Source organism: Sprattus sprattus, assembly GCF_963457725.1.
Source record: "Sprattus sprattus genome assembly, chromosome: 10".
NCBI lineage: Eukaryota > Metazoa > Chordata > Actinopteri > Clupeiformes > Clupeidae > Sprattus > Sprattus sprattus.
Genome location: NC_137908.1, coordinates 28,393,187 through 28,407,991, shown reverse-complemented (window position 1 = coordinate 28,407,991; position 14,805 = coordinate 28,393,187). Strand labels below are relative to the sequence as shown.

At 46.1% G+C, this 14,805-nt stretch overlaps 1 protein-coding gene across 1 annotated transcript in view; it reads left to right on the top strand.

The window, feature by feature from the left end:
* Positions 1-13,912, top strand: part of suclg2 (succinate-CoA ligase GDP-forming subunit beta) — a gene marked incomplete at its 5' end in the record, with an annotated part of 96,856 nt that extends 82,944 nt beyond the window's left edge. Inside the window, 2 exons of the mRNA XM_080845440.1 lie at positions 4,436-4,556; positions 12,617-13,912. Coding sequence (XP_080701566.1) covers positions 4,436-4,556; positions 12,617-12,729 — 234 coding nt within the window. The 3' untranslated portion in view covers positions 12,730-13,912. The remainder of the gene's footprint in view (positions 1-4,435; positions 4,557-12,616) is intronic.
* Positions 13,913-14,805: the final 893 nt, after the last annotated feature.

Sequence of the window (14,805 nt, the reverse complement as noted above, 5' to 3'; positions counted from 1 at the left end):
TGTGTATTTGATCCCTCTAATCATGTGTGTGTGTGTGTGTGTGCGTGCGTGTGTGTGTGTGTGTGTTTGCGTGCGTGTGTGTGTGTGTGTGTGTGTGTGTGTGTGTGTGTGTGCTGTCTCAGAGAGCAGTATGGCTTGTAATCTTCGGAATAAACCTAATTACGCAAACGAGCATAAAAGATCACCCTGTACCTGGACATGTTGCTCCCATTCTGTTTCCCATCTTTAAAGAGGTCTCACACCAGGAGAGATGAGCATTCAAGCTTCCATTCAAGCTTCCTTCTGTGCAGCACAAAACGACCCGTTTTTGACTCCTCCACGTTCCTGGATGTCTCTGTACCGGCGGCAGCATTGCAAATAGATTTCCTTTGTAGTTGAGTATGGTTTACGGCATGCTTAATGCTCCTCAAAAGACTGTTTCAGCCGCTGCGACGTTTGAAGGCACAGAGCCTTGACAACGCGCCGAGCTGCCGGGTGGCGTGATGCCATTATGTGGAGTCTGAATGGGTCACAACTCTCAGGTGGGCCCTCGTAACTAGGGCCCTCCCAGGCTCACCTAGACTCTGTCAGGACGACGCGGTGCCTGCTAGTCCGGTGTATGATCTGGTGATCAGCACAGATGAGTCTTGTTCACATCTTTGTCGAGCCTTGACATCGTTTTTTTTTTCTTTCTTCTCTGCACCACATAGTTGGATAGTGACTTGCAGGGTATTTGTTTGTTTTTGTTTGTTTTTTTCTCCCCGTGTATAGACTCAAGGCAAGTTCCCATAACCATTGGTGGGTGGCGGGATCAAACATGTTACATTCCAGGCAGGACTCGATCAGAAGCTTGGCCGATTACATCTATGATGGACTGTTCATCAGGCTTGGCTTCCAACCCAAAGGAGATCGACTGAAGCTTCGCGTTTCCTCTCTCCCCCTGCCTTGAACCGATGTGAAACACAAAACGTACTCCACCATCGCACAGAGGAAAAACTAGAGCACTGAGACTTGGGCATTCCTAATGCTTTGGCATGAAATCACTGGAAGCCATTGGTTTCTGAGCTGTGTGCCTCTGAAGGCGTCTGTCCGTTCTCTGCGGCACGCTCACAGAGTTCACCAGCGTGTCAGGGATACGGGGGCCTGGAGATGGGCACTCAGTCACACTTGGTTATTTGGGGAAGAAAGATCCAAAACAGCATTCAACTCAGCCTGAATGCAAACACGTGGCTCGCTGCTTTTGAAGGACCTGCATTTAATAATTCTCTCTCCAGTTGGTTAAAGGGTGCAGCAAGCCATAGCAAAAACAGTTAAGTAATATTGATAAGTAATTAACTATTAATGCCAAACCTAAAACTGTAAAGCCGTAACATGTTCTTGTGTAGGAATCTGCACTGATTCAAAACACAGATTGCCTATCCTGTTGATGTGAATCAGCACTTTGTCTGGTTATCAGGCTGACTTTCTAGTTCCTGTGGTCTTGCATTTAAGCATAAAGGTGTTAATAAAACCTTTCTGTCACATTCAGCCTACTGGGTGCTTCACAACTGCATTTACTTGTGTACGGCAACGCATAAATCATGTCCCATGTATCATTAATATACATAGATGTCAATAGGAGACGCATGAGTGGAAGAAATATGATGGTGCTCAATAAAGCCGGAATTGAAAAATGGGCTTCTGACGGTGACAGAACCAAGTCCTTTCTGTGCCCGGTGCCTGAGCCACTGCACCTTGATCTACAGTGCCCTCTAGTGGTGGTCGGACACACTAGCAGAAACCCTTTACAAGCCCCTCATGAGGTAGCTGCCATGAAGGACATCCCATTGGGTGCCTGGTCCGTCCGACCTAGAATGTTGTCAGAACCCTACAGAGGGGAGAGAAGGTTGGATGCTAATGGTGGACAGTGTATATTCTGGAATGATGGTTTATTTTTCTGTATTAAATGACCCAGATTACATCTAACCTCACATTAGAATATTTTGATACTGTAGATGTAGAATGTAAGGTAGAACGAATCATATTTTACATGCGTCAGGCAATAATTCACTCAATGAGTGATTACCAAGCTCAAAAAACCATGCATCGACTGAGATTATAGTTGTCACTTGTGTGTGTGTGTGGTGTGTGTGATGTTGTATTGATTGACGAAATACACACACACAAACACACACACACACACACACAAACACATACAAACACATGGGACATATGAGGGGTACTGAAGGAGATCAGTGACAGGCCTGGGCTTGAGTGGTGCTGCAGTATTGACACGTTTCAGAGAAACCTCATCTGGCACGACCAGATTTGAGCTGTCCACTGCATCGAACTCTCTCGCCGTCATATCACCTGAACTTGGCACATCCAGGGAAAGAGCATGCCCAACTGCTGTGTGGAGTCCTTGGCTTTCTCCATATTACAATAACCTTGGCCTACTCACCTGGTGCTTGATAGGCCTGTGTAATGTAGCCAGATCCTGTCTGTGGAGTATTGGCTTTTTCTGTCTTATGCACACACATGTATTTGTGCTAAAAAGAGTGGGAGAGGTGTGTGTGTGTGTGTGTGTGTGTGTGTGCGTGTGTGTGTGTGAGAGAGAGAGAGCATGTGTGCATATGGCTTTGTGGGATGCTGTCACAGAAACAAGAGGGCATTGTCCAGCACCTCTGCTGTTAATTGTGCTGTGCCACTGACAGTGATGAACAGGTGACCCTGCTGGTTGACTGTTCCCTGTGTTCTCTTTGGCTGCTGACAGCTGGCATGGATTAATATGGGCCCTGCTCACACCACACACCACACACCACATGCATACACGCGCCGTGTTTGGCGCTCTAAGGGCAAACAATGACAACTGTCACCTCGTGAAGAATGGCCTGTCTTTCTACTCATTATGTACGTAGACTCTCAAAGGTATTCACAAGTGGCCCATATTTCATGTACTCTACACACCTAAACACACACACACACACACAGATATAGATACATACATGCATACACACACACACACACACAAACACAAAGATAGATAGAATAGATAGATAGATAGATAGATAGATACACATTTGAGAGTTGTTGGATTTGTTACATTCTCACATAATGTTCAGGTGTGGAACTGGCCTTTGTTCTGTGAGGCTCTTTCCTCTAGCTCCAGACTGCTCCAGACTAATTGAGAGTGAGATGTCAGGCCTTTACATCTTCACCCTGCCGGCAGTCTGTCTTCAGGCGAGAAAAGGCTCAAGTCGAGGAGCGGCCAAATCCCTCCGCTTCATTTAGAGCATGCAGAGAGGCCCCAAGATCAGAGGGATCAAATCCACACACGCACACACACATACCGCACACACACACACACACACCACACACACACACACACACACACACACACACACATAGATACACACACACACACATACATACACACACACACATACACTCGCACACACACACACAGACACGCACACACACTTATCCCTTAGTCTGCCTGCTGCTGAGAAAGGCCCCGTCTCCATGCTGTAAAAGCCTGTCAGAAGCCTTTCCACAGTTCTGAGTCAGTGCCCAAAATGACTGGAATTGCCACAGGAGCTTGCCTGGGTATCAGGAGGAGCCCCAGTAACCTTACTGGGAGCATCTGGGGCTGTGTGTGTGTGTGTGTGTGTGGGTGTGGGTGTGTGTGTGTTATTCTATTATTATCTGTTTATCCTATCTTTTTTTTTTTTGTGGTTTGTCCCCAACTGCAACCCCTTGACTGATGTTGAATAGTGATTTGCTTGTGGCAGGTGCCTCCTTTTTAGGTTAAGATGATACAGTAGCATGTTACAACTCTTCTCGTCCAGTGCTAGTTTCTGTCTCCATATCTCAGGCCACTACACTCTCTCTCTGTCTCTCTCTCTCTCTCTCTCTCTCACTCTCTCTCACAGTCTCACTCACTTACTCATACTTTCTCTCTCTTTCGCCGTCTCTCACAAACACAAAACACGTAGACAGTGTTATTTTCACAGGCATATAACAGGTTTTTAATGGAGAATCACCAGTCAGATATTTGACTTTCTTTTGCTAAGATTTTCTTTGTTAACATGAAATAGGCGCTGCACAAGTGATAGCCCCGTTGTTGAAACCAAAAAATGCTTCTGAGGTGATTTGCGAGGCATCTGCCAGCTAACTATCTAATGTTAGCATGTCCACAAGCTAACTGCCTACAAAGTGGACCAATAGCCAGTGAAGTTACACAGCGGTCAGCAATTCATAGTGCGGTGATTGGTTGTTGACATATAAATCTCACTATGACTTCAACGGCTTTATCAACACACCCTCAGACGATGGTCACATGTTATGTTATGACTGGTTGCATTTAGACACAGTATTAGCCTTGAGTTGATCTGTTTGTGCTGAGATTGGCTACTTGACCAGATGGAAAATTGTATCACTCCTTATATCACACCTTCACAATGTGCCTTTTCTTCAGGTGGAGGCCATATTGGTGAACATCTTTGGGGGCATCGTGAACTGTGCCATCATCGCCAATGGCATCACCAAGGCATGCAGGGAGCTGGAACTGAAGGTTCCCCTGGTTGTGCGTCTGGAAGGTATGTGTCTGCTTTGAATCTTCACATCAGCATTCTTACAGTTCTCTTTACCTACTCCCAGGCTGAAGGGGAAAGTTGGTACAAAGTTTAGCTGACATTGGATCAAAAACCCAGCCTGATGAATACAGGAGCCTAAGAGCTCTCATCATTTTTCTGTGAGTGAGAAACAGCTAGGCAGCTAGAGGACTAAACGTGCTTAATTAGGAAACTCTTGACAAATGCCACGTTTGCAGCATCTGCTAACAGTAACAGCCAAGTCCCCTCCCCCCACACACACACACACACACACACACACACACACACACACACACACACACACACCCCCATCCCCAGCAGCGCGCATGTGTGACAACATTCCAGTTCTCTTCAGCGGAGTAGCATCCGCTTTTAGCTTGTGTGTCAGTGTCACAGTTAGCACCATGGCTCTGTTCCTTCAGCATTGGCAGCGTTTTGGCCACAGATTTGTTTGTTGAGATTCAGGTGCTTACAAACAGTTCTGTGTCTTGTTGTCTGGTCTGATTTAACCCATGCCTTGTGTTGCCTAGCAGCCTGCAACACACTCACTTGGGCAGGCATGTTGACATGTTGACTTGTTTTGGTTGTTTGAAATAAACCCATTGGATATGGAGATTACCACCATGGTAATGCCACGTCCTCCTGGTGGTCTCCCAGCTGATTCTCTTGATGGGTGTTATACAGACAAATCAAACATGGTGCTGCTCTTAGCAACCTGTGAGCACTACTAGTCTGCAGAGGCATGTTTGGACAGGGGGAAAGGGGTGAGCAGTTCTTGTAGAGAGATTCACTTTGGAGACCATATTCATTTGTTTGGTGTCTCTGGCCCTTCAGCATGAGTCAGGTCATCTGGCACCATACCCTATCAGGTGTTGATACAGACATTCTTTTTTCTTCCCTCTCTCTACAACCACCCCCCGACACCCCTCCACACACACACACACACACACACACACACACACACACACACACACACACACAAACACACACACACACACACACACACACACACACACACACACACATTGCCCCTTCCTCACACACACACACACACACACACACACACACACAAACACCTCCACACATACACACATATACACACACACACACACACATACACACACACACACACACACTTCCATCACCTTGTGCGGTGCGTGGGCTGTTAGTGGAGTGGAGTGGAGTGCAGCAGACAGCGCTGATTGTGGACCTCTCACCTGCGTATGCTAATAGCGAGGTGGCGGAGCGACGGGAGGCCACGCGGCCCCAGCCCATCTGGTCATTAGGATAATTGGCTGAAAACAGCTGACTCCTGTGTCCTGCGAAAAGTGACGAATCCTCCACTCCATTAGCTCACCGTGCTCCATTTGTCCCCTCCGAGCAGCCTCACACACACACACACACACACACTCATGCCCTACGCATGTGGAGTTTTTGAACATCTCAGGGAGGGACTACAAAAAGGATGCAGATGTGAGAGAAACACCAAACACCTGGGTACCTCCATTCAGTTGCTGCGACCAGACAGGATGCACAGGAGTTTGCCTCCGCAAACTGTTTGGAAGTGCTCGAAATTAAAATGAACAGTATAGCATTTAATTAGTCTCAAAATCCGTGCACATGAAAACCACGTGACGTAACTGGACTGGAACAAGAGATTATGCATGAAAGTGATCAAACCAAACAATCGAATGTCATGGTCCGTATTCAAAGTGACCAATCAAAGGAGCAGAGACATCAGCCACTGTCCCCGCTGAAGTCTCAAAATTCAACTTGACGAGCGAGCAACTGCAGATGCGAGCACGTGGGGAGGGTCAATCGAGTCCCTTGCGAGGGTGGCATTCTGGTTGCGGAGGCTGCTCGGATCACGTGGTGGTCATGTGCGTGGAGTTGGAGACAAATGAAACGGAGTTGTACAGTAATGCGCTGTCAGAGATCAATACAGAGTTCTGTTCTCTCGTCTGCTGCTCATCATTACTGACAGCACGTCCGTGAGATTGTTCCCCTTGGTCGCTGTTAGAGCATGCTAAGTTGAGCATCGATCCAGTCACGACCTGCCAGGGAGCAAGAAAACGGCACTGTACGTCTTTCCCCTTACAAAGTGAGGCTTGGATTTGTGTGCTTATGTTAGACTATGTTAGGGATAGAGGTTGAAGTACTGCCAAAGCAAGGCTGTGAGTGCAAACCAGCATCCCATCTCTGAAAGGACAAAAGACAGCAAGATCTTTATTTATCTTCCAAGTCTATGGAAATGAAGATGTTTGACATACTTTGTGGTGCACCGAAGGTCATAGCCATTGACCAGTCTTAGGCCTCAGCCTCGGTCCATTGAAGTTAAACGTCATCCACCCTGAGAGTGACATCAGAATATAAGGCATCACTGCAAATCAATCTTAAGGGGTTATTTTTCTGCCAAGTCCCCATGGCTCCTCTCCCCTTTCCATTGATTCTAATAATGGCAAGCTGTTCTTCAGGAGGATTAGGCAGGGATTAAGTGTGCCACTATTAATTGGGAATCTTCCCTCTCTCTCTCTTTCTCTCTATCTATCCATCTCTCCCTCTCTTATATCTGTCTCTGTAACTCTCTCTTGCTGATTTTCTCTTTGGGGCGAATCCCCCCCAGCGAAACAGTCTGACTGTCTGTCCGTCCATCACCCAGCAGAAAGCTGACGAGGGCAGATCGCGTGCGACGCTGGGCTGAAGCACACGCGTGTTTCCCAGTCGCGAGTGCCTCTCCCGTCCAATTATGTTTGTTTTGATTCACCGCGGTGTGCTCATCCACATGTATTTAATGATGTTTAAATGGTGCTAAAAGGCTGATTTGCCTCTATTACTGGGGACGCCAGGAAGGGTGCCATTTTCATTTGACCGCAGAAATGGCCTGGAGCGAGTTAATATGCACTGAACATTTATCGGCATCCAGCGGGCCCCATCGTCTTGGGGGGGGGGGGGGGGTTTGCTGTGAGGGGGATTTCCATCTCCATAGAAGAGAGAAAATTGCAAATGTTTAATATTCCAATTTGCATGCTTCAGCGCGAGCTCCAGCGGAATGGGCTGGAGTGATACACTTCCTGAATAAAATCTACCAAATGTCTTGCATTCTCTCTGAAGTCGTTTTTTTTTTTTTTAAGTGGCGACGTGGTCTACTCGACTAGCATAGGGAAACTGTATCAGCACCTGCAGTGGTAACTGCATCATTATAGACGCATTTTGAAAACCAAGTGCAGAGTTCTTAACATTGTCTCCGAGATTAGTGCCAAGTTACAACAGGAATCCTGACAGTTTAGATTTAGCGGTGTCACTATGAATGTCAATGAGAAGGTGTGTGTGTTTTTGAGCGAATGTGTGACTGTGTCTGCATGTGAACCTGGTGTCTGTGTGTCTGTGTGTCTGCGTGTGTGCGTGTGTGCGTGTGTGCGTGTGTGTGTGTGTGTGTGTGTGTGTGTGAGAGACAGCGAGAGAGAGAAAGAGTTGTGTGTGTGTGTGTGAGTGAGAGTGAGGATAGAAGGGAAATCAAGAGTGTGTGTGTGTGTGTGCATGTGTGTGTTGTGTCAGAGAAAGTGCTGTGCAGTGACTGACTGCTGCCCCCTCTCTGAGAACCTTCCCTAAACACCCCACAGGGATTGCCTCGGCCTACTCGGAAAGCGATTATATTCCTTTAAGCCCTGATACTCCTATTGATTTAGAGGGCCCGCTCCGGCTGCTGTCTCTATGAAAGTGGAGGCAATTTAGTGTTTAAGGGGGGAAATATGGACCATGTGGCCACCCCTCCGAATGCAATTAAAAGAGACTGTGGATCCCACAGCGGTGCCTATGACTGCTTCCCCGAGTCCTGACAGTGTCATTACAGCTGTATTAGGGGGATCTGCCAGCACAAACACACTGACACACTCACGCACTGACACACACACACACACACACACACATGCACACATACACACAAACACAGTATGCATGCTCAGAATCCATCCACTTGAGTAAGGAATGAATTATTTTTGTTTTCTGCTTCTGACCTTTCGCATAGGCACACACACACACACACACACACACACACACACACACACACACAGTGACTCTCTATCGCTCACTCACACACGCTCACAAACTCCCTGTGACTGTGTTAACATAAGAAAGGCTGTCCATCTTTTAACATACCTCATGAAGAGTTGAATGTGAACACACACAGACCTCTTCTCACATGAAAGTGTCTCATCAAAAACAGACTGATGGTTCTGCTAGTCCTGCTCAACTCCACTCTTTGTGCCATTGGAGCAGCACACACACACACACACACACACACACACACACACACACACACACACACACACACACACACACACACACACACACACACACACACACACACACACTATCCTGTAGCTCTCAGTCCCATTGAAAGACCACAGCTCCATCCATCCTCTAAATGCCTGCCATTGACATTAAGCTGGGAATGGGAAGCCTGCTGGTGAACTTGTGCTGATTCGGAGCAGAACATGGAGCTTAATGTAGCCATTGGGTCCCCTGCCTTAAGCTAAATGTCTGCAGGTCTCCCAGATCTGGGCTGAGTTAAGCATGCGTTCTTTCACAGGCATCATCTCTTCTCCAGTCATTTCTGCTCTCTCTCTCTCTCTCCCTTCTCTCTGTTTCTCACCTCTTTTTCTACCCTTTAAAGGGTCTTTTTGTGCAAACACTCCTCCCTATCTCCTCTCTTCCCTTCCCTCTCCTCCTGGCTTAAAGGGGCCAGTGCCCTTGCTTTGTGGAGCTCTGTGGCCGGGCGGTGAGAAGGTATTTGGCAGCACCTAGTGGTGGCAGGTGAGCACTTCCCCAGCAAGTCTGAGTACAGAGGAGAGGAAGAGAGAGAGGATGGAGCCCTCTTTTAAGCTTTACCCTGCTATCACTCAGCCATTTCTCTCCACACACACACACACACACACACACACACACACACACACACACACACACTCAAATACACATGCTCACATATACTCACACACACAAGCACGCTAGAATATGTACGATTTTATACTTAATGCCATAGAGTAGCCAGACGTTTTCACTGAAACATTTAGAGGTGTGAATCTTGACTGGCCTCACAATTCAAATGCAGGGGTAACGATTTGATTATAAAACGATTGGCGATGCATCACGTCGCATCTTGGCCTTGTTATTTTCTTAATAAAAACAAGCAAGATTTGAACTCTGTTTTCCCTTTAAGCTTTTTATTGAACAGCTGTTTAAAGAAATGAGGGATTCACGTTACAGAAAAAACTGTCTCCTTTTTCAAAGATTCCCCAGCAGTAGGTCTGTCTAAATACTAAATATTTTGTAGACCACTGCTTTGTAAATACAATTTCTAAAAATGTAATTGGTTTCACATTAATATAAATAAGACAGGATAATCTATGTACCTGGCTAGCATCAGCAGACATGGAGTGTGTATTTCCAGTATCTGTAAGGTCACCTTTCATTCACTGACATCTATTGGGGTCCTGGTGGAAAAACTCACTAGACCCTAAGGATTGTGGCTGTGCTTTTGCCAGTGTTATCTGTAAATTCACTTTTAATTTATCATTACAACTGCATAATGCATTAAAATGGGTTTTAATAAGTTGTGTAAATTAATTATGCTGGCATGCATATTATTCAATTACGTTGTTTAAATAGAAAAATATATATATTTGTGTGCATCGATGCCGAATCTTTCACTCTCGCACCATTAATTCCCCAGCTCTACTAATATTTCTTCCTGTGTGTACAGTCGTTGAGGCAAATTAGTTTTTAGCGTAGTTATGGATGAGCTAGGAAGATGTGGGTTTCGATCAACAGCTCCACATCAAGGTGTGATATTCCGTGTTCAATAATGATTGATACCTCGTGTGCCGTATTGTATAATGCCCCCGTTGGCTGGCCCTCTCTAAATCAATGGATTGTTTTCTGCCAGGCGTATGCGACGTGTTAGAAATTAGTGATTATGTGAGCGAAGGAAAAGCGCTGAAATATTAGGAGTTAAGTGGGGCTGGTAATTGAATTCCTTGTGAAACTGCTATTGATCAGAACATCCACTCTCCTGAGATAGATATCACCGTAATTACACTCCAGGCCAGCAGGCTGATGTGCAACACCAGTGCCCTAGAGTCAGGGTCACACACACACACACACACACACACACAGGCAAACACACAAACAGTCACTCAGAACAGAGATTTATTACTGTATTACTCAGGAGTCGGCAAGTGAAAGCACAGAAATAGTGGGAGAAACGGAGAAAGGCATCCCTACTTAGTAGACTTATGCGTTTGAAGAGAGGCAGAGTTTGTGTGTGTGTGTGTGTGTGTGAGAGAGAAAGAGATGGAGAGAGGGGAGGAGAGGAAGTGTGTTTAAGTGAGAGAATGTGTCTGTCTAAGGGAAGAAAGAGAAATCTGAAAGGTTAGAAAGGCCTTCTGATTCAGTGTCCTAATGCATATAAAATGAATGAGAGTGTGAGTAAGACACGAATAGTGTGTGACCGTGTGAGAGTTTGTGATAGAGTGACAGAAAGAGAAGGTGTGTGCCGTTATTTCAATAGAGCAATGAGCTGTGAGCTACACGTGTGACGTAATAATAAGCCGCAAACGGCGCAACATAAAAGAGACGCGTCGAATAATTGCTCTTTATATGTATGGAGAAATGGCGAATAAACTAAGCGAAGACTCAAATAATATTAGGAAACATGGGAAACTATCAGATGATTTTTGGCATCTACCTTGATGAATTCCCTTTTTGCGCTTCCAAGTTCAATGCAAACCAGGTGACCAGCAAGCAGGTCAGAGAGGAGGTGTTGAGTTAAATGACTGGTCAATTAAACAACTCAGTGGTCAATCTTATGCTGTCATACTGTAGAGATTAGATTATATGTGCCTTCAAGAGATGGCAGGCGACATTTCAATCAAGGAAACGGCAGAACGCCTTCCTCAAAACAATTTCCATGCAATGCCCCCCATTTTGATCCGCGACGCCCAAATGAGGCGTCGGTCCTCCCTCAGAGGCGCGTAGGTCTGTGCACGTGTTATGTGATTACCTAATGAATGCGCCCTAGTAATCAAAATAGCTTTTGATGATGCATTTCTTTATTGCACGTAAGAGCCCAAGGTGCTCATCTATCCAATTAGGGCCCCCAGAGTTCTGGAGCACAGGTGCTTTATGAGGGCCCTCCCTGCAGCTGTACCCTCACCTGTGAAATCACTCAGTGACAGCATCAACAGCTGGCCCTCTGTTGTCTTCTTTCTCTCTCTTTCTTTCTCTCTCTTTCTCTCTCTCTCTCTCTCTCTCCCTACCTTCCTTCCCTTGCCCATTGCACGTTCACTCTTCTTAGTCTTTCTTTTCTTCTCCCTCCCACACTCCCACACAATCACTCACTCACTCTCCCATTAAGTAGAGAAGACACACCATCCCACTCTATTATTCTCCCACCTTCTCTCTATCTCTCTCTTCCTCCCTTGTTTTTATCTTATCTATTCCTCCGTGATTGTTTTAGTTCAGTGTGTCTGGCTGGATGCCCTGGCTGTTTGGTGGGTGCTGTGATGCAGAGAAGGAAGGGCTGGGAGTCAGGGAGTTTGGGGGGGGGGGGGGCCTTGCAGTGGGTTGGGTGGGAGGCAACAGAGCAGATTTGTTGGCTGCGGGGGATGGGTGGGTGGGAGTGGGGGATAGGGCCTGACAGAAACCCACTGTGCGTTCATCCGGGCCCCAGGGCAGCGGCCCAGCGGGGACCCACAGCAGCTGCCTCAGATCAGCCACGGCAAGCGGAGCGCTCCGGCGCCTTCCGGTCCTTCACTAGAGCTGGGGCCTGGGTTGGGTGGAGATTTGGCCCCTGGCGGTTTCCGCTGGTGAAGGCACTGGCATGTGTGTGGAGTGGAACAGTGAGTGGATGGGCATGCATATGTCTCTCCAGATGTACTCCACAGTATATGTGTGTGTGCTTAAAGAAAGAGCTGCTGAGGAGGCTATGTCTGTGACCCAAGTCATCATGTCTTCTCTCTCTCTTTCTCTCTCTCTGTGTGTGTGCACAGGGACCAACGTTCAGGAAGCCAAGAGTATCCTCTCAAAGAGTGGGTTGCCCATCACATCTGCTGTGGACCTGGACGACGCCGCTAAAAAGGCCGTGGCCGCCATCAAGAAGTAGAGGCTTGACCATCAGCATCCAGGACCATCTCACACACACACACACACACAAACACACACACACACACACACACACACACATACAACATACCTTTTTTAGTATTGCAGATTCATCATGTTAGCTCAGGTTGGTCTACACCACTTCACCTTGTGTCTTTTTTTTTATCTTTAATACACTTTGTTTAATATTCTCATTCACTCTTGCTGTTCACGGTGTCTTGGGCAGTGTTGCATTAAGGTCCTCTTCCCTGCAACTCCCCAAATTACACAAATGAAGGGAGAAAATTGGTATGCAGTTTTAAGTAATTGGGTGCCCTTGTTCGCATGGGAGGACTTGGAAAGCTGTTGTGAGTGTTGGGAGGTGATAAATATCTGCTGCGATTGTTATCGGGATCGGGGTCACAGATGCCAGCTTTGTGTTACCCTTTAATCATCACTGTGATTCATTCTCTCTGTAGGCCCAGACATGGCCTCTGTGAGTGGCTGAGACTTGAAACGCGCCATCTGAAAAGAAAGCTGTTCCTCAAGTGACTTTAATAATAACTCATTGCCTTGTTTCTTACATGTGTTTTTTTTATTTAAGCCGTAATGGGAGATTTAACAGAGAGGTTTTTGTTATCTGCTCTTCTATAAAGTTCAAAGCACAAACACCTGAGACATGTGAAGACTGCCTACTCCATTGTGTTCTTTTTTTCTCTTTTTTTTGCCAATCCTGAGATATGCCTTTGGTTCAGAACCATATTTTGAATTCCTGGTGGTAATGTTAAGAAGCTGGATGCAATGTGTAACAACCCTGAGCCTGATTCTGATTGGGCCCCACAGCTGTGTGTAAGCCTTTGATAACTAGTCAACAGAAGCTTAAGCCAAACCAGCAATCAGTTGAAGAGAAAAACATCAACAGGCTAATTTTGTCAACTGCTTATTCTTCCGATTTTTAGAAGAATATTTCTGGTGGTTGCAGAAGCAGATATTTTTGTAATACCTTATGTAATTTCAAGTGTTACTTTTTGACACGGAAGTGCACTAATTTGTGAATCAAGTTCAAGAACATTCCTGTTAAAGGCCATTCTTGTTTATCTGAATAACAATATATAATTGTAATCTTTTTTTGAAATCATGAATGTATTTTAAGAAGCAATATATATATATGTATACTCTACAAATGAATTGTCTTAAAACGTCCAAATAAAGAGGAATATAAGGAGAAGAAGGACAGGCCTATGGTTTCTCTTTCCTCGTCTGCATGAGTGTTTTTGATGAGTGTGAGTGTGTTGGGCTGGGATCAGATGAATGTTACTGAGTCATGTGAGCCTTCAGCTTTGGCTGCCTGATAAAGTGTGCTCACTGGCATGAGCTCAGAGGGAAAATGCTGAGTCATCACTTCCTCGAAGCTTCGCTCTGTCATGGTGCACATATTTAACAAATCTACACTGGGGTTTTGATATCCAAATGCTGTGTGCCATGAAAAAAAATCCGCTTCCACTTTTAAACCTTTCCTCGAGTGACCAACTGCTGTATTTCTGATTATGGAAGAGTGTTAGTATGTGTGAGGTTGTGTAAGAAAGTGAGTAAGTCTCTCTGTGTGTGTGTGTGTGTGTGTGCCCTTCATGGCTCAAAGTGAGATATCCAGACCCCAGGTCCGAAATCCATCCCTGTCTGACAGCCTGAGCTTTTGATGGATTATCTGTCATGGGATCTGAGAGGACACCCAGGCCGGATCAGATGCCCAGCACGGCAAGGCCAGGCCAAATCTCCACTCACATTCATTCACGCACTCACTCACTCTCCTCTTCCTCTCTCACTCACTCCCTCTCCCTCTCCTCTCTCCCCCCTACTCTTATTGTCTGCTGTCCCTGAGAGAAAATCAAGTGGATTGATCTGAAGGCACTCGCTGTCAAGCGCTGTAATCAACATATTTGGGGCCTTTGCGGTGTGTCGTCTTGCCTTATTTTACCCCTTTTTTATTTTTCGACCTACCTCTGGCTCATAACATGCCAATCGCAAAGTTTCCACAGTGTGAGATGTTATTATAGGAAGGGACAACCTGCCCATTTCACAGTGGCTCTCTAAGAATGGA